Here is a 16,709-nt window from a genome sequence, read left to right as displayed (position 1 = left end):
CTGGGAGGAGGCCACGCCTCTACCCAGTATCAGTCAATGAGGAGAGCCAGAGGCGAAGCCGACTGGGATGACGCGACCATGGAGGGGGGCCCGTGACCACGGAGCAGGCTACAGGTAAATCGAGGAGAGGGCAGTGAGGAGGGTGCAGGGGGGGTAGCGCGGGGCCGAAGACCGAGGCCTGGCACCATAGGTGCAGGGGGAGGGCCGGGCCCCATAGCAGTCGCACCCCCTGCACCTACGGTAGTTACGCCTATGACCGTAAGCATTATTAACAGCATGTCCCCAGTGCTAGGGCACCTGTGCATATTTCCGCAGCCTCCATTTGCAACCCCTCCCCAGCTGCGATGAGCTATATCCTCTTTGGACAAATAACCCTGTATTTCCTGGGCTTCCTTGCTGTGGTGCCACTGTCCAAGAACAGCACTGACTTCCATTGGAGGTGCCTCTTGTTCACTGAGGACGTGTGGCTGAGCGGGAACATCACTCTGGAGACAGAGCACTTCCCAGTGGAGGAGTGGTGACCAAAGTCCTCCTGCAGATCCAGAGTAGAGATGGACATCGGAATCTGATGGTTACTAACCATCAATGTTTTTTTGTTCCGATGGGAATGTTTTACCATTTGATGGTGGTGGTCGATGTTTGTTACCATCAAATGGAAATCATTTGATGGTGTTCTGATTACTTTTTAAAAAAAATTCCTGATAGCTATGCCTCCCCTGGATCCTTCCTGGCTACTGTGTCTGAATCAGGGGATCTTCATGGGTTTGTTGGAGGCTGTCTCTCACTCTCTGTCTCAGACATGACCCTGCTCAGTCCCTGACTTCCTCTCCTTTCTAGGCTGTTTCTAAGCAACAGGGCACATTGGTATCTCTGATTGGCTCCCACGGTCTCTTGCTGTTTCAGCACCTTGGCCAGCTCCTATACAGCAACTTGATGCAATATTTTTTTTCTGTGACTTTGCTTCACTAAAATCGTGACTGCTCGGCTCCCTTTTCTTACAGATGAATGGCTCATACACCAAAACCTTCCTCAATCAATGCTGTAGAGTAGTGAAAATGACATCAAACTCCGTCCAGTGGTTTAAGAGATTAGACCGAACAAACAGGCAGACCCTTAAACCGGGGACTTCATTTTATATATAGATGAGGTGTTGGTAATATTGTGTACCTTAAAGTGGTGCATGCCCATATAATAGGGATGAGAAGCACTAATAAGAGATAATGAAAAAAATAAAAAATACGATTCCAGACAAGGAGCCTTTATTGAAAACCCACACAATATTCAGGTTCATTATTAGGAAGCTGATTACTGTCACCTTTACCACCCAATTCTGTCAGCACAGCATCCCCAGCCTCTGTATAGTATATACAGTAATAGCGCCCAGAGGGAGGCGTGAAACGCAATGCGTTCCAGCGCTGCCGGAAACAGGAGCCGGAAGCAGCAAAGACACATAAACAAAGTCCTTTAGGAGCAGGTTACTCTGTAGTCATCGGTTCGTTCTAATCACAACATGGGGAACACCAGCAGCGAGCGGCCCGGTCCCCTGAAGGGGCGAAGGGACAGCAGCGGGGGCGCCACGAAAGGAGATGACAGGGCTAAGATACTGATGGACAGTCCGGAGGACGCGGATATGTACCCGGCCGAGGAGAACAAGGTGAGGCGGCTGTTTTTATGCCCAGCTGGGGCCGTGTCATGCTAGTGCTGCCAGGCCGCGGAGTGCACACACATTGCTGACAGCGCTGAGTCCTGGCTGCAGTGAGTGACTGGCACAGACACCTGAGCAGTGTGTTACTGCAAGAGTGCAAGGTCCTCTGCCTGAGCCCAGGAATCGTGTGTGCAGTCCTTTCTACACAGGGTTCTTTCGTGATATATTTAGCGCAGCGTGAGATATTGTTACAGCCAACATTACAGTTCAAGAAGGACCGTGATTGGGTTAAACATGTGTTTAGTATATTTGAAGCTTAATAGGAGTCAACTTTCTGTGTATAAAGCATGCTTTGTGGAGACAGTGATTGTTTTTTTTTTTCCAGACTTGTTTGTTTAATCAATCAGTATGCAGAAAATCCATTCATTATGTCAAAAGTGGAAAGGCAATGCCTGCCTACATACAGATGTGCCCTCATACGCTCGTCCTTATTGCGCCATATAGTGAGTCACCTGGTGCGGCTTAGAAGCTCTTCCAATGGGTAGCAATTGCTTACTTTCATACTTTTTCCAGAATGTTACATTGTAGCTGCATACATATTCTATTTAGGATTATTTTTTTTTGTTGCAAAGTAATAGATATAAAGTCACAGATTAAGCATAACTGTGTTTGGCAAGGGTCATTGGACCTGTCTTTTGCCTCTTTACTCAGATTAGCAAATGAGTTGTACACATTACACGCAATGTCAGTATTCAGGGTACCCCCGCATTGTACTTTTGTGGCTTCAGTGATGCAAAGAAGACCCATATTTTGTGAAAGTCTCTGGAAGGAGGTTTGCCTCGGCTAAGTCACAAAGCCTGTGGTGTGCCAAATGGGGCTATTTGAAACAATTGTAGGATAGGTGTATGTGGACTCATCTATAGAAATTTGCACACGTACTATTGCAGCCAATACCAGGCAGTTTGGCTGGGTCAGGGGCATTTAGAGAGAGGAGGGGGCCAGTGTGCAGTCTCCGACACGAACCCCCTCCTCTCCGCCCAGCAGCGCACTGAGCTGTGTGCGGCCAGCGTCGGTGTTATAGACTCAAGGCACTAGAGTGTGCCCAGAATCTATAGTGTATGCACAGGTCACTGGGAAAATGGCCACGGCGGCCATTTTCCCTGTACTGTGCATGCGCAAACAACGGGAAAATGGCCACCGCGGCCATTTTTCAGTCGTTTTACAGCACTGGACCCCCACGCTGACGTGGGACTTCGGAGAGGTAAGTAATATTATGGGTGCAGGGTGTGCGGTGCGGGGTCCCAGCACCCATTATAGATACATCCCTGGGCTGGGTACACATTAGGCGATATATCTTTACAATATGCCATTTTGAGGCATATTGGAATATTTTGTCCACATCGCATAGTGTGTAGCGTTCCCGCTATGCTGTTTTAGCGGGGCGCGGCGCCCTGCCCTCCTTCTGGAGGGCAAAAAGCACCCTGCCCTCCTTCTGGAGGGCAAAAAGCGCCCTGCCCTCACAGCCTGCGGGAGCCGTTCTCACCCGCGGGACGCAGTGTCCCGCGGGTGGAGAAACATGCGGTGACCCGGTCACCGCCGGAGAATAGACGCCGGGCGCATGCGCCCGGCATCTATTCTTCCTGTTTGCAGGTCTTGGGGGCTGCCCGGCGTGTCCGTAAGGGCCGGGCACGCCCCTAAGAGTGACAAAAAGGGGACGCGTCTTATAGACACGCCCCCTTTTCCGATGACCACGCCCCCTTCTCGGTCGCGCACGGGCATGCCCTCTCTAGCTTCGGCGCCCTGCCTCCCGCCGGAGCTAGAGGGAACACTAAGTGTGTATGCTCAATCGTGCGTTGTTTCATCTCCTGTTTACATCATGATATGTTGCACGTCAGATGGGAAGATGTCATGAACAATGTGGTGCACATTGTGTAGTGTGTATGCTCAACCGCATGACCACCAGTTATTTTGGTCCAATCTTTCCTCTGAAAACATCACCTGAGCTGCCAGTGATCTACATGATGATTGCATAGTGTGTACAGGAGAAGAGATTAATTGGATATAATGCTCCAACACGATATATTGTGTCGTCGTCCATAAGATTGCATAGTGTGTATGTTCTATATAAATACTGATTATCTTGAAGTTCCAAAAATGGAAACCTAGGAAATGCCATGATTTGTGGCAGCACAAAACTCCACTATATAACACTCATCTCTTAACCATACTGTACATTGGCAGACTCATGACCAGTGATCTTATGTATAAGGCTTAACTACTAATCGATTTGTGCTTTGCACTTTGATTCAAAGCCAGTTGTTTTTTTTTAAAGCTGTATTACCACCAAATGTAATATTTTCTAAGATTCTGCTTTCCCTAGCTTGAGTCCCAGTATAATTGAGTGAACGGATTACAAACCTCACTGTTCCTTCTCTGGTTTTGGACAGGGGCGGTAAGAAGAATGAAGCACTGGAAAAACTGGGATTAGGGGCAGGAGCACTTTAGTAAAACATTTTCAATAGATGGCAGTGCAGCTTTGAGTTGCATTTCATTACAGTTGGAGCACATTTTTCCCCCTCTCCTTACCTACTGTGGACATTTGAATGAAGGCTATAGACTGGACACTAGATAGTGGAAGGAGTTAGGACTTCCTAGCGCAGAGTAATGATGTAAGGCCTGTCAAAGTGTTAGACCCTTATAGAAAACAATCTTCCTCTATCTGACATTTCAACGTTAATACTGTGTCCTCGACATAGCCATTCATTGTTGGGGGAAAGCCTAGAAGTGGTGGGTGCTTGGATCAAGAGCATGTCAGATTTGGTGGTGGGGCAAAGGAAATAAAATAGAACTAAGTTATACCAAGCATGTTCAGAGACTAAACCATTGCTAAGTAAATGGTGGACTGAATTGGCCAGTTAGGAAACAGAATATTGATGTTAGATAATGACTAACTGTTGACTAGAGCCACCTATAGAATGGGATTTGTGAAAACCTTTGTAACTGATGTGATCGAAATATAGAATTGAACAAGACATGTTTGCTACATGTAGCACTAATGGATTAATATGACCACCACATAGGCAGTCAGGTGTTTTATGTTTTGAAGACCTCGCTTTCCATCAGACAGTAAAATCTGCCTATGGTCGCTCTTGCCTACCAAGAACAACTTGTAGAGAGAAGCTAGACATTGCTGCAGACACCAAATTGGTCATAGCATGGATTAGTTATTCTAAGTCATACATGCCAAATTCTTTTAATATTGTATACAGTGAAGTCTGCCTTTAACGCTCATTTGGATATTTGTCAGATATACTCTTCTTTATGAATTATTACCCATGTCTTTCTTGCAGGCTCCCATGGAGAAAGATGAATTTCTAGCATGGCAACATGATTTAGAAGTAAATGATAAAGCACCAACTCAAGCGCGACCAACTGTCTTTCGCTGGACTGGAGGCGGGAAAGAGATTTACTTATCTGGGTCATTTAATAATTGGGGGAAAATACCTCTTATTAGAAGGTACATTGCTAAACCTTTACTTTTCTGGAGATACATAATAAAACCATTCCCCTTTCATCCATTTCTAAAATCAGTATTCACACACCAAATCATGGACTTTGAAATATATACATTAGTATGTCATATATTATACATGAGTACATAAGTCTAGAATAGTTAGTTTAGTATTAGACAAAAGAATGACACTTAGTACGCTTATTTAAGTGCCGTTTCTATAGACAATGAGATGGTTTGGTGGATGAAGAAACCATCATAACCCTTATTAATCATTGGGACATTTACTAACAGCCTAAAAGCATGGCAGCTGTGCTCTTTCACAGTGAGGCCAGTCCAGTCATTGTGCCCTGTCTCTACTACTACAGAGTTAAAAATGTAATGTTATATTAAATACTGTACACTGTTACTAAATAGTGCACAGCTCTTCCAAATTATAGAGGGAAGTCCAGTGACGTTACTAGGATATCACCTCAATGGCAGGCAGGCTAACAAAAAAATATTGGGAGACTCGCATATATCTCTGCATTAGATATTCGCAAGCTGTTACATTCAGTCCATGATGTCTGAATCTGGCTTTTTTTGGCAACCCTCATTAATATATCCAGACATCCTGACTCTAATACCTTGCTTGCCATTTATTGTGACATCCAGTTTACATTAGATTTTTAAGTGCTTGTTATAGGGGGAGCCAACTGGTAAATAAAAATGAAAGGAAAAAAAAGAGCCATCCTTTTACTTGCATGTATCATTGTACTAAAAAATATACGTACTTTGTAAATCAATACATGTGTCCTTGTACAGCTATCCTTTTTGCACCATATGGCATGACTTACAAGCCTACCCACGGAAGGAGATTCCCACGCTTGAGTGCTTATTCCCAAATTTTGCATACGTAATCTGGGAAAAGACAGAAGTCCTGTACTGTAGGTCCTCTGTCTTTTTTGCCTTTTTCACTCTGATGTACTTTTTTTTTTTAATGTTGTGTTGTAAGTGGCTATTATTATACTAAGTACTTAGGATTGGTATAGCACACATATTTTAAGAAAAACACATTGCGCGGCTAAGTCGCAAAGTCTCTGGCCATTTGGCGTGATTTGAGGATAAGGTGTATGCAGTGCCAGATTACCAAATAGACAGTGTAGGCACCAGCCTATGGGCCCCGCGACAACTGATCAAAATAATATTGATTTGGTTTTGAAAGAAATTACAATCAAGCTTTCTTAATTTGTTTCCAAAAGATAGAAAAAAATTAATCAAGTCAAAGAAACGAAAACTTGACATTAAAGACTCTATAGAGAAAATACTGTATTAATGTAATGTACCCATTAACAACTTAAAGTACATAAATCATAGAGATCAGATTCGCAGTACAGTTTTTCTTAAAAGCTCATCTTCTGTCAGTTTGATTTTGGTGCAACCTACGTACGGTTTCTTAAAATTGTTGGTTGGTAAAATTAAAGACTTATTAGAAGATAATTTGCGAGGGAAGCCCGAGATTTCGTCTGCCTAGGGGCCTCCACAGGGATGAATCCGGCACTGTGTGTATGTGGATACATCTATACTTGTGGAAATTAGCTACTAAGTTTGGGGAAAGTGAATGGGTATGGCCCTTGTGTGAATGTAACCTTTTGAACCTTTCCAAAAAAATAAAATAAATAATAATTAAAATATATACAAAGCACAGCCATGGCCAAAAGTTTTGAGAATGACACAAGTATTGGTTTTCACAAACTTTGCTGCTTCAGTGTTTTTAGACCTTTTTGTCAGATGTTACTATGGTATACTGAAGTAAAATTACAAGCATTTCATAAGTGTCAAAGGCTTTTATTGACAATTACATTATGTTAATGCAAAGAGTCAATATTTGCAGTGTTCACCCTTTTTCAAGACCTCTGCAATTCGTCCTGGCATGCTGTCAATCAACTTCTGGGCCACACACTGACTGATGGCCGCCCATTCTTGCCTAATCAATGCTTGGAATTTGTCAGAATTCTGGGTTTTTGTTTGTCCACCCGCCTATTGAAGATTGACCACAAGTTCTCAATGGGATTAAGGTCTGGTGAGTGTCCTGGCCATGGACCAAAAATTTCGATGTTTTGTTCCCTGAGCCACTTAAGTTACTTATGGCAAGGTGCTCCATCATGCTGCAAAAGGCATTGTTAGTCACCAAACTGTTCTTGGATGGTTTGGAGAAGTTGCTCTTGGAGCATGTTTTGGTACCATTCTTTATTCATGGCTGTGTTCTTAGGCAAAATTGTGAGTGATCCCACTCCCTTGGCTGAGAAGCAACCCCACACATGAATGGTCTCAGGATGCTTTACTGTGATGGTATCGCTCACCTTTCCTTCTCCGGACAAGCGTTTTTCCAGATGCCCCAAACAATCTGGGAGCACTTATGAAATGCTTGTAATTTTACTTCAGTATACCATAGTAACATCTGACAAAAAGGTCTAAAAACACTGAAGCCGCAAACTTTGTGAAAACCAATACTTGTCATTCTCAAATCTTTTGGCCATGGCTGTACAATTTGTATGAGTAAAGAAGAAAAATTAAGTTATTCCCAGTATACCCAACACATCTTTGGACTGTATATGATATGTAATATTTGTTTATTCTTCTAGTCTCCTAAAACACATCTATTATATTACAGCCACAACAACTTTGTTGCAATATTAGATCTTCCAGAAGGTGAACATCAGTACAAATTTTTTGTAGATGGCCAGTGGACTCATGATTCTTCTGAGGTATTTTCAGTTTCCGTTCTGTTCTTGTTAATGGGTTGGTAAATTTGAAGTGTTACAGTATGAATTGTCAGTTATATGTATGGAGCATAAAGAATAGCTCTCCCCAAAAGTTAAACTGTAAAACAAATGAAACTTATATTGCAAACTCTATTTGTTGGTCCCACACCAAGCACTTACCACTGATTCTGTTTCACACAGGCTGAACAGGTGCCAGTGTTCCCTATGAACTTTCAATTCCGATATAGAGAGGAATTAAATTAGCCCCAATATTTTTTCAGGTGTGAAAAATGGGAGTTTTTTTGCATTTTTTTTTAAGTGCTATTCAGTTAGCCCCGTTTTATGAGCCCAAAAAGTATACATTTTCGGGCGAAAACATATAGAATCCATGATCACGGATCTATGTGTTTTCGCAGCCGTGAATCACAAAAATGGGGCTTATTAACAGGGATTTTTTTGCAACCCGTCTCTTGAAGATTGACTTCCGGCTTCGGGGCCCATTGATTTGCTCCTGGGGGATCAATTGACTGCGGCTAATTGAATCCCCCCCCCCCCCCCCATTAGGTGGAATATAGACCTCATCTGAGGTTCAAATTTATAAGCCTAAATCTATAACACTTATAAAATGTTTCCTTTGTGTACAGATGTTCATAATGACTACAACCTACAATTCTAACATTCTACTTCTTTCCTTGTCTAGCCAGTAGTAACCAGCCAGCTTGGCACTATAAACAATGTCATTAATGTGAAGAAAACAGATTTTGAAGTATTTGATGCCTTAATGGTTGATTCTCAGAAAGGCTCTGATGTGTCAGGTATGAATTATCCATCCATATATGATTTATATGTACTATACATAGACTTCTCTAATTGAGCTGCAAATGGATCCATATGCCCAGTTGCTCGCTATGATAGTAATGACAGTGCCCATTGTAGAGTGGATTGTCCTGCAAGCAATCTGTCAATCAGCCACATACCAGTCGCCTTGTAGTGCCTGTGTGCAAATTAATTGCATGTGAAATATTTACTACATTTCAAAAGAATAGACAGCCCATTTATTATTGTGTTTTCTATAGAGCAGGGTGTCTATTTTGCCTGCAATACTGAATATTTTCTGTAACCTGCACTATACATCTGTCCCCCACCTGCTCATCTGCCTCAGGCACAGGGTTTACAATTCATAGAGTAAGTGGACAGACCGTGCCTGTGGATGAAACCAGGGGCTTACAAAGTTAACACAAAAGCCTACATTGATTTATTAGTAGAGGTACAGTTAAGGTTTATTGACAACAAAATGACCCCATTTCCTTCATTTTTATCCAGTATATCACTTATACTGTCTAAGATTTGTACACACTGGTGTTCCCAAAGTCTCTTTAATGTGCTATGAAACGAATAGTCCAAAACGTAATGTGAGTACGTCTCTCACTCACATCCAAAAAGTGGTAGCACTTCTTTATGGGAGTTTTCATTAAGTCCTAATGGGGGAAGATTTAAGACCTAATTCTGTTTAAAAGCAAAGAGAAAGTACAGGATGTATTGTAAATTGGTAACCAGCACTATTTATTAGGGACTATGGAGTATATACAGTATGTATGAGGCTGTGGACTGCAGCCATTGGCGAGGCTGCCAGATGTTGTAAAGTAGCAGTCATTTAAAAGGCAAAATCAGGTTTATTTTGTCTTTTTAAATGACTGCTACTTAAAATCATCAGACAGCCTCGCACAGGACTCGCCAATGGCTGCAGTCCACAGCCTAATACATATACCCCTATGTGTATAACCATTACTGATGTGATTAAATCCAAGTAGCAGAGATCACTATAAAGTGTCATGTGCATTTTACTTTCTTGTATGAACAGAGTTGTCCAGCTCACCGCCTGGTCCATACCAACAAGAACCGTATAACTGTAAGCTAGAAGAACGTTTCAAATCTCCTCCTATCCTCCCACCACATCTACTTCAAGTAATCCTAAATAAAGACACTGGTATTTCAGTAAGTATATAGGCTAGTGACTTCATGTGTAATAAATGGGGATGGGATTTTCTTTTTGCGATGACTGGTTTGTAATTGTTACAAAATGAATTGCTTTAACCACTGGTGCGCTCAGCAGGGCCTTTCTCATAGGAGAGGGTATTTTGTTGCCTGGAAACAACCTACAATTTGGAGAGCATAGAAAAAAACTGTCCATAGTGCAGGTGATGGGTCATATTTCAGGACAATTAATATGACTATCTAGATATACAGCAGAGATATAGAGTATAATAAGCCAGGAAGAGAAGTGATAAAAATAGCAGGATAGCATGAACATATACGGAATTTAAAGACAGTCTATCATGAGTTACATTTTTTTTTTTATTAACTTAATTTCTGGCATGTACACTTTTTAATATACTGGAATGCAGTGTTATCTTATTTCATTGTTATCTGAGGTTGCCTATATACTTAGGGGTCTATTTACTAAGCAGTGTTAGTGTCAGCCAATCAGCTCCCAACTGTCATTTTTCAAACACAGCCTGTGAGATGACAGTTGGGAGCTGATTGGCTGACACACTGCTTAGTAAATAGATCCCTAAGTCATTATACAGCAACCCCTTCACAATACAGACAATACCAGCAAGACCTTTACTATCTATCTGCTTTGGCAAAGTTGCACTCATTTCTGGTAGACCCATGCGAGAGTGATGCTCCCAGTACTGAGCAGCATCTACAAATGTATACAATGCTCCCTTTTCAGAAACACCGGGACAATCTCAATACAAAATGTATTCATTTAATTGTACACTAGCTTCACTAACTTGTTTGGTATATGTTTTTCACAAATTAAGATTCACCAAAATGATAGGAAATATTTATTTTAGTCCTCTAAAGGTGTAAATAAGTTTTTAAGGCCTACATGAAAATTAGGTACAGTATATATTCAACAAGCATAAAAACTTGTTTTGTCTTGCAGTGTGATCCAGCTTTGCTCCCAGAACCAAATCATGTTATGTTAAATCACCTGTACGCCCTTTCCATTAAGGTAAATACATATTCGTGATTGAATTAATTTATCTTGTAAAAAAATAAAATTATTATATTGTATTTTTACTTCTTTTAGGATGGAGTGATGGTGTTAAGTGCTACTCATCGTTACAAGAAGAAATATGTAACCACATTGCTGTATAAACCAATATGAGCTGCATCCATAGACTGTACTCACTGATATTTACGCCTTTTCCACTTTTTTACGTATTAAATGCATTAAATATTTGCGAAATAAGCTATAGCTGTCAGTAGTGTATTGAGCATTATAACGGTTCACTATCTAAAAATCTACTATTGGCAGTGCAGCAGTTGCTGTAGTTTTTTATTGCACATTTACGTGGTGAAAGTAGGAATACAGATGCTTGGGTATTGTTTATGCACTTCCCAGCCTTCTACGTGCCCTGCTGCATTGGGCTTGGGACTGCAGTTCAGTAAAAGTTTAGCTTCCTGCAGCCTCTATTGTCTTACATAACTTAGTGGATCAGGGCTACATGAAGGTTCATAATGGACAAAAAAAAATAGACCTCTGCAGTGAGTACACTATTTATAGAGGACTGGTGCTACAAGTGGTACACTATTGAAGATTGATATGTATGGTTTATGGCTCATGCCAACCTACAAGTTTTTAATCATCTGATTATTTATTTTGTTTTCTGGTCATGTATCTTCTCATAAGAAAATTAATAATAAGTTCTGTAAGATGCATTTCAGAAAGGATGAACTTCCCATCTTTTCTGACCGAGTAACAGATATTCACCTATTACACAAAAGAACTCTATTACATAGGATAAATTGAATTATGCCTTAGATATGTGTAAGATCATGCATGAGTGCCCAGAGAGACTTCAAACGAACAGAAGGATGTGATTTTAATATTTCCTTTTCACTTGCCAACATCATAAACCTCATACAGTATCTTCCATACATGTGTTTTAATGTACAGTGTATTTATCTATACATACTTTTTTTTTTTTTTAAACAAAATGTGTATAAACATATAAAAAAAACAAAAACCATACTTAGATGTTTGCATTTTAATGTGTGGTATGTAATCTATGTGTGCACACAAATCAGCTACTCCATTCACTTACAAAGTACTATTTTTTGCCCTTGTCTGTTATATGTATACTTCACTGTGCTTCTACTATGTGCAACACCGGCTAAGCACCTTTTAGTAGCTGTAGACCAAATAATTGAGTAAAAATACAATGATCCACTGAAGGCACTGCCAATGTGGGTGTCAGCCTCCAAGCCCAGGCTTATAATAAATGAAACTGTGCTAAATGATAAAGAATTACTAAATAGTGCAGTTTGAGATTAAAAAAAGAGTAAATATGTTATCATAAGTTTTTAAATATAAAGCCATAATTCATCAGTTAAAATATGAAGATCACCATTCATAACCATAATAAGTAACAAATATTGGATGTTTTTTTTTTTAATGAACAACCGTATAGGTAAATACAATTGGACAATATCGAATAACCAAATGTAAACCACTGAAATGATAGGTGATAATCTTTTTTCCTTCAAAGCACAGTCATATTATAACTGATGAATTATTATATTTGAAAAGTTATGATATATTTACCCTGTTTTTACTTTTAAGCAGCACTATGTAGCATTTCTTTATTCATTTAGCGCTGTTTATGGGTTTTTGTTTTGCCTAAAGCTGCATACAGACTAAACTATATCCTCACTGAACTATATAGTTTAGTGTTTTCCTGACATTGAGCGCACACACACTGAACGATATCAGTCAGTGCTGGCACCTTCCCTTATCCCTGAACCTGCACCACCTGACTATCTCGTCAGGTTGGGCTGCAGGTTTAGGCGATGAACAGCGGGAGCGTGCGTTGACGGCATACACAGCGGGCAATATTGTGAATGATAACGTTCAATCGCTCATAATATCGGCTAGTGTGTACACGGCTTAAGTGTTAACACTGGCAGTAGAGGTCAAAAGCTTGGTTCTTACTACACATCGCTACAGGGATCCGTTGAAAATATGCTTTAAAAGTGGGAACAAAGCACAAGGTTGTTTTTCAATGCCTATATGTATAAGGCCTTATAGTTAATATCAAAGCTCATTGCTATCAAAGTATTACTATTACAAATGATTACTAGGAAAACTAGAATGATGGGTTTTTGTGTCTTTATATTGCCACAAAACTTCTTGTGACTTCTGATGGCAATATTAGCCCATGTTATATTAGGGTAACAAAGGTAACTATCTCTATGGTCTCCATTCTTAGGACATACCTCATGCATGGCAGAAATGAAAGATGCCAGTATATTTCAGTGTTGCTTATCTACTTACATTGACCTTTAGTTATAGCAGCCGGCACTTACACTGTCCAAAGTCCACCCTTCAACTAGCCTGAGCCCTGCACTACTTGTAGCTGAAAGATTACTTACAGTACATCCAGAAAGTATTCACAACGCTTCACGCTTTCCACATTTTATGTTACAGCCTTATTCCAATATGGAATAAATTCATTTTTTTCCTCAAAATTCTACACACAATACCCCATAATGACATCGTGTAAAGTTTTTTTTTAGATTTTTGCAAATTTAATAATAAAAAAAAAACCTAAGAAATCACATGTACATAAGTATTCACAGCCTTTGCTCAATACTTTGTTGATGCACCTTTGGCAGCACTTACAGCCTCAAGTCTTTTAATATGATGCCACAAGCTTGGCACACCTATCTTTGGGCAGTTTTGCCCCTTCCTCTTTGCAGCACCTCTCAAGCTCCATCAGGTTGGATGGGAAGTGTTGATGCACAGCCATTTTCAGATCTCTCCAGAGATGTTCAATTGGATTCAAGTCTGGGCTCTGGCTGGGCCACTCAAGGACATTCAGAGTTGTCCTGAAGCCACTCCTTTGATATCTCGGCTGTGTGCTTAGGGTCGTTGTCCTGCTGAAAGATGAACCGTCACCCCAGTCTGAGGTCAAGAGCGCTCTGGAGCAGGTTTTCATCCAGGATGTCTCTGTACATTGCTGCATTCATCTTTCCCTCTATCCTGACTAGTCTCCCAGTTTCTGCCGCATAAAAACATCCCCACAGCATGATACTGCCACCACCATGCTTCACTGTAGGGATGGTATTGGCCTGGTGATGAGCGGTGCCTGGTTTCCTCCAAACATTCACAGCAAAGAGTTTTTTTTTTTTTGTTTCTCATGGTCTGAGAGTCCTTCAGGTGCATTTTGGCAAACACAGAAAAAAAGAGATTTGCCCCCCAGCACACTGCAGCAAAAACAATACTTAAATCCTACATGATAATAGAGATTTAGAGGTATTAGTTATACACATTTGCAAATATATGAATAAGCGCCAGGCCAATCGTCAAGGCTCCTCTATACTGGCATCCCTAACATTAAGGGGGCTCACGTCCGAGAAGCAAGGCACCCCAAAAAAAATTCCACCCAAGAGCCAGCCCCAGGGCATCACACGAAAAAGGTGATAGTGAAGTATAAAGAAAAGATGTGTAAAGATAAATTAATAAGTGTCAATTAGAGTTTGGGAGTGGGGCCCCCGGGGGAGTTCTGACTGGGCCTTTCTCATGGCATCACCACTTAATTCACATAGAATACTTTTATCACTTCTCTATTTGTACATTATTTATGTCATTTTAATTCTTTATCATTTCATTAACACTTATTGATTTATCTTTACACATATTGTCTTTATACTTCACTATCACCTTTTTCATGTGATGCCCTGGGGATGGCCCTTGGCTGGAATTTTTTTTGGGGTGCCTTGCTTCTCAGACGTGAGCCCCCTTAATGTTAGGGACGCCAGTATAGAGGAGCCTTGATGATTGGCCTGGCGCTTATTCATATATTTGCAAATGTGTGTAACTAATACCTCTAAATCTCTATTATCATGTAGGATTTAAGTATTGTTATTGCTGCAGTGTGCTGGAGGGCAAATCTCTTTCTGTGTTCAGTGTAAACCCCGCCCTTTACAAGTACCTGTGTTATGCAATTAAGCTGATCTGAGCAACTACCATTTTTTTTTGCATTTTGGCAAATTCCAGGCGGGCTGCCATGTGCTTTTTTTTTTTTTTTTTTTTTTAACTAAGGAATGGCTTCCTTCTGGCCACTCTACCATACAGGCCTGATTGGTGGATTGCTGCAGAGATGGTTGTCCTTCTGGAAGGTTCTCCTCTCTTCACAGAGGAATGCTGCAGCTCTGACAGAGTGACCATGTGGTTCTTGGTCACCTCCCTGACTAGGGCCCTCCTCCCTCGATCGCTCAGTTTAGACGGCCAGCCAACTCTAGGAAGAGTCCTGGTGGTTCCGAACTTCTTCCATTTACAGAAGATGGAGGCCACTGTGCTCATTGGGACCTTCAAAACAGCAGATATTTTTCTGTGCCCTTCCCCAGATTTGTGCGTCGAGACAATCCAGTCTCGGAGGTCTACAGACAATTCCTTGGACTTCATGCTTGGTTTGTGCTCTGACATGCACTGTCAAAGTGTGGGACCTTATATAGACAGGTGTATGCCTTTCAAAATCATGTCCAATCAACTGAATTTACCACAGGTGGACTCCAATTAAGCTGCAGGAACATCTCAAGGATGATCAGTGGAAACGGGATGCACCTGAGATCAATTTTGAGCTTCATGCCAAAGGCTGTGAATACTTATGTACATGTGATTTCTTAGTGTTTTTTTTGTTTTTGTTTTTTTTTTTATTAAATTTGCAAAAATCTCAAAAAAACTTTTTACACATTCTCATTATGGGGTATTGTGTGCAGAATTTTGAGGACAAAAATTAATTTATTCCATTTTGGAATAAGGCTGTAACATAACAAAATGTGGAAAAAGTGAAGCGTTGTGAATATTTTCCGGATGCATTGTAAGTCTCACACAACCCAGCTGGGTGAGCGATTTCTTTTATGTCACTAATTCTCAATTTGACTTAAATAAAAATGTGCAAGAACATAATAGAAATAAAATCTAAAGTGTATTGTCAAATACTACTACTCATGGTATAAGGAATAATGCACCCCATCACTGTGAAATATTAGAAATTAGTTTCTCCTACATTCTACCTTAAGCCACTTGCTTTAATAAGGTCAAGAACAGACATAAGAGTTATGGAAAGTATAATCTAGAAACGGATAATAGTGCACAACATCTCTCTTCCTACAATTATGACTAAACGCACTGTTAAACAACTTGGGGTTGGCTATTTAAGTGTGTTTTAATAGATTTTAAGACTGGTGCTCCAAATTACGAAGAAAAACCTTATCGAAGAAACACAAAGTCCATAGCATTCTTGATAATAAATCCCATACTTGATTCTGGATAAAACAGGTGGTTTCATAAAGGTTAATAGTTATGTTGTTATAATCTTCTGCTGAGCCATTCCATGCTGTATTTGTAAACTCACATTCCCCAGAATAAATAGTGCTTTAATGGTTACCTACTGTGGTTGGTAGGAATGGCAATTAAAATACATAGTCACTTTTTACAGCTATTATTTGGCTGCAAACTGTTACTTTCAGTTTTTCATATTTTGCTAATCTCTATTCAGTGTAGATGTACACATATAGAAGTTCTAAAGTCATAAATCGTAAGATATTTATTTAATGGATACAATCACTAACTTTTTTCATTATTTGTTTACACATAAATTAACAATGTGTGGGTTTTTGGTATGTATATGGGCTACATGGCAGCTACTTTTGAGTCCCAGAAACTGAAAATTCATATGACTGGCTATTATTAGGGGTCTCCTGTACACACATTTGATTTTACTTTCCCATC

General features: G+C 40.5%; 1 protein-coding gene across 1 annotated transcript; it reads left to right on the top strand.

Moving 5' to 3' along the window:
- The first annotated feature begins 1,421 nt into the window (after nucleotides 1-1,421).
- PRKAB1 (protein kinase AMP-activated non-catalytic subunit beta 1) lies at nucleotides 1,422-11,162 on the top strand. Its single transcript, XM_088465339.1, has 7 exons — nucleotides 1,422-1,654; nucleotides 4,996-5,162; nucleotides 7,810-7,903; nucleotides 8,601-8,715; nucleotides 9,762-9,895; nucleotides 10,854-10,922; nucleotides 11,001-11,162. Exons 1-7 carry the CDS (start codon nucleotides 1,511-1,513, stop codon nucleotides 11,076-11,078), a joined length of 801 nt encoding a protein of 266 aa, XP_088321465.1. The 5' UTR covers nucleotides 1,422-1,510; the 3' UTR covers nucleotides 11,079-11,162.
- Nucleotides 11,163-16,709: the final 5,547 nt, after the last annotated feature.

The sequence above is a fragment of the Taudactylus pleione genome, unplaced genomic scaffold (assembly GCF_031769625.1).
Source record: "Taudactylus pleione unplaced genomic scaffold, aTauple2 ptg000062l, whole genome shotgun sequence".
In the NCBI taxonomy this organism is placed as follows: Eukaryota; Metazoa; Chordata; class Amphibia; order Anura; family Myobatrachidae; genus Taudactylus; species Taudactylus pleione.
The sequence above is the reverse complement of the archived record's forward strand: the minus strand, read 5'-3'. Positions and strand labels throughout refer to the sequence as shown.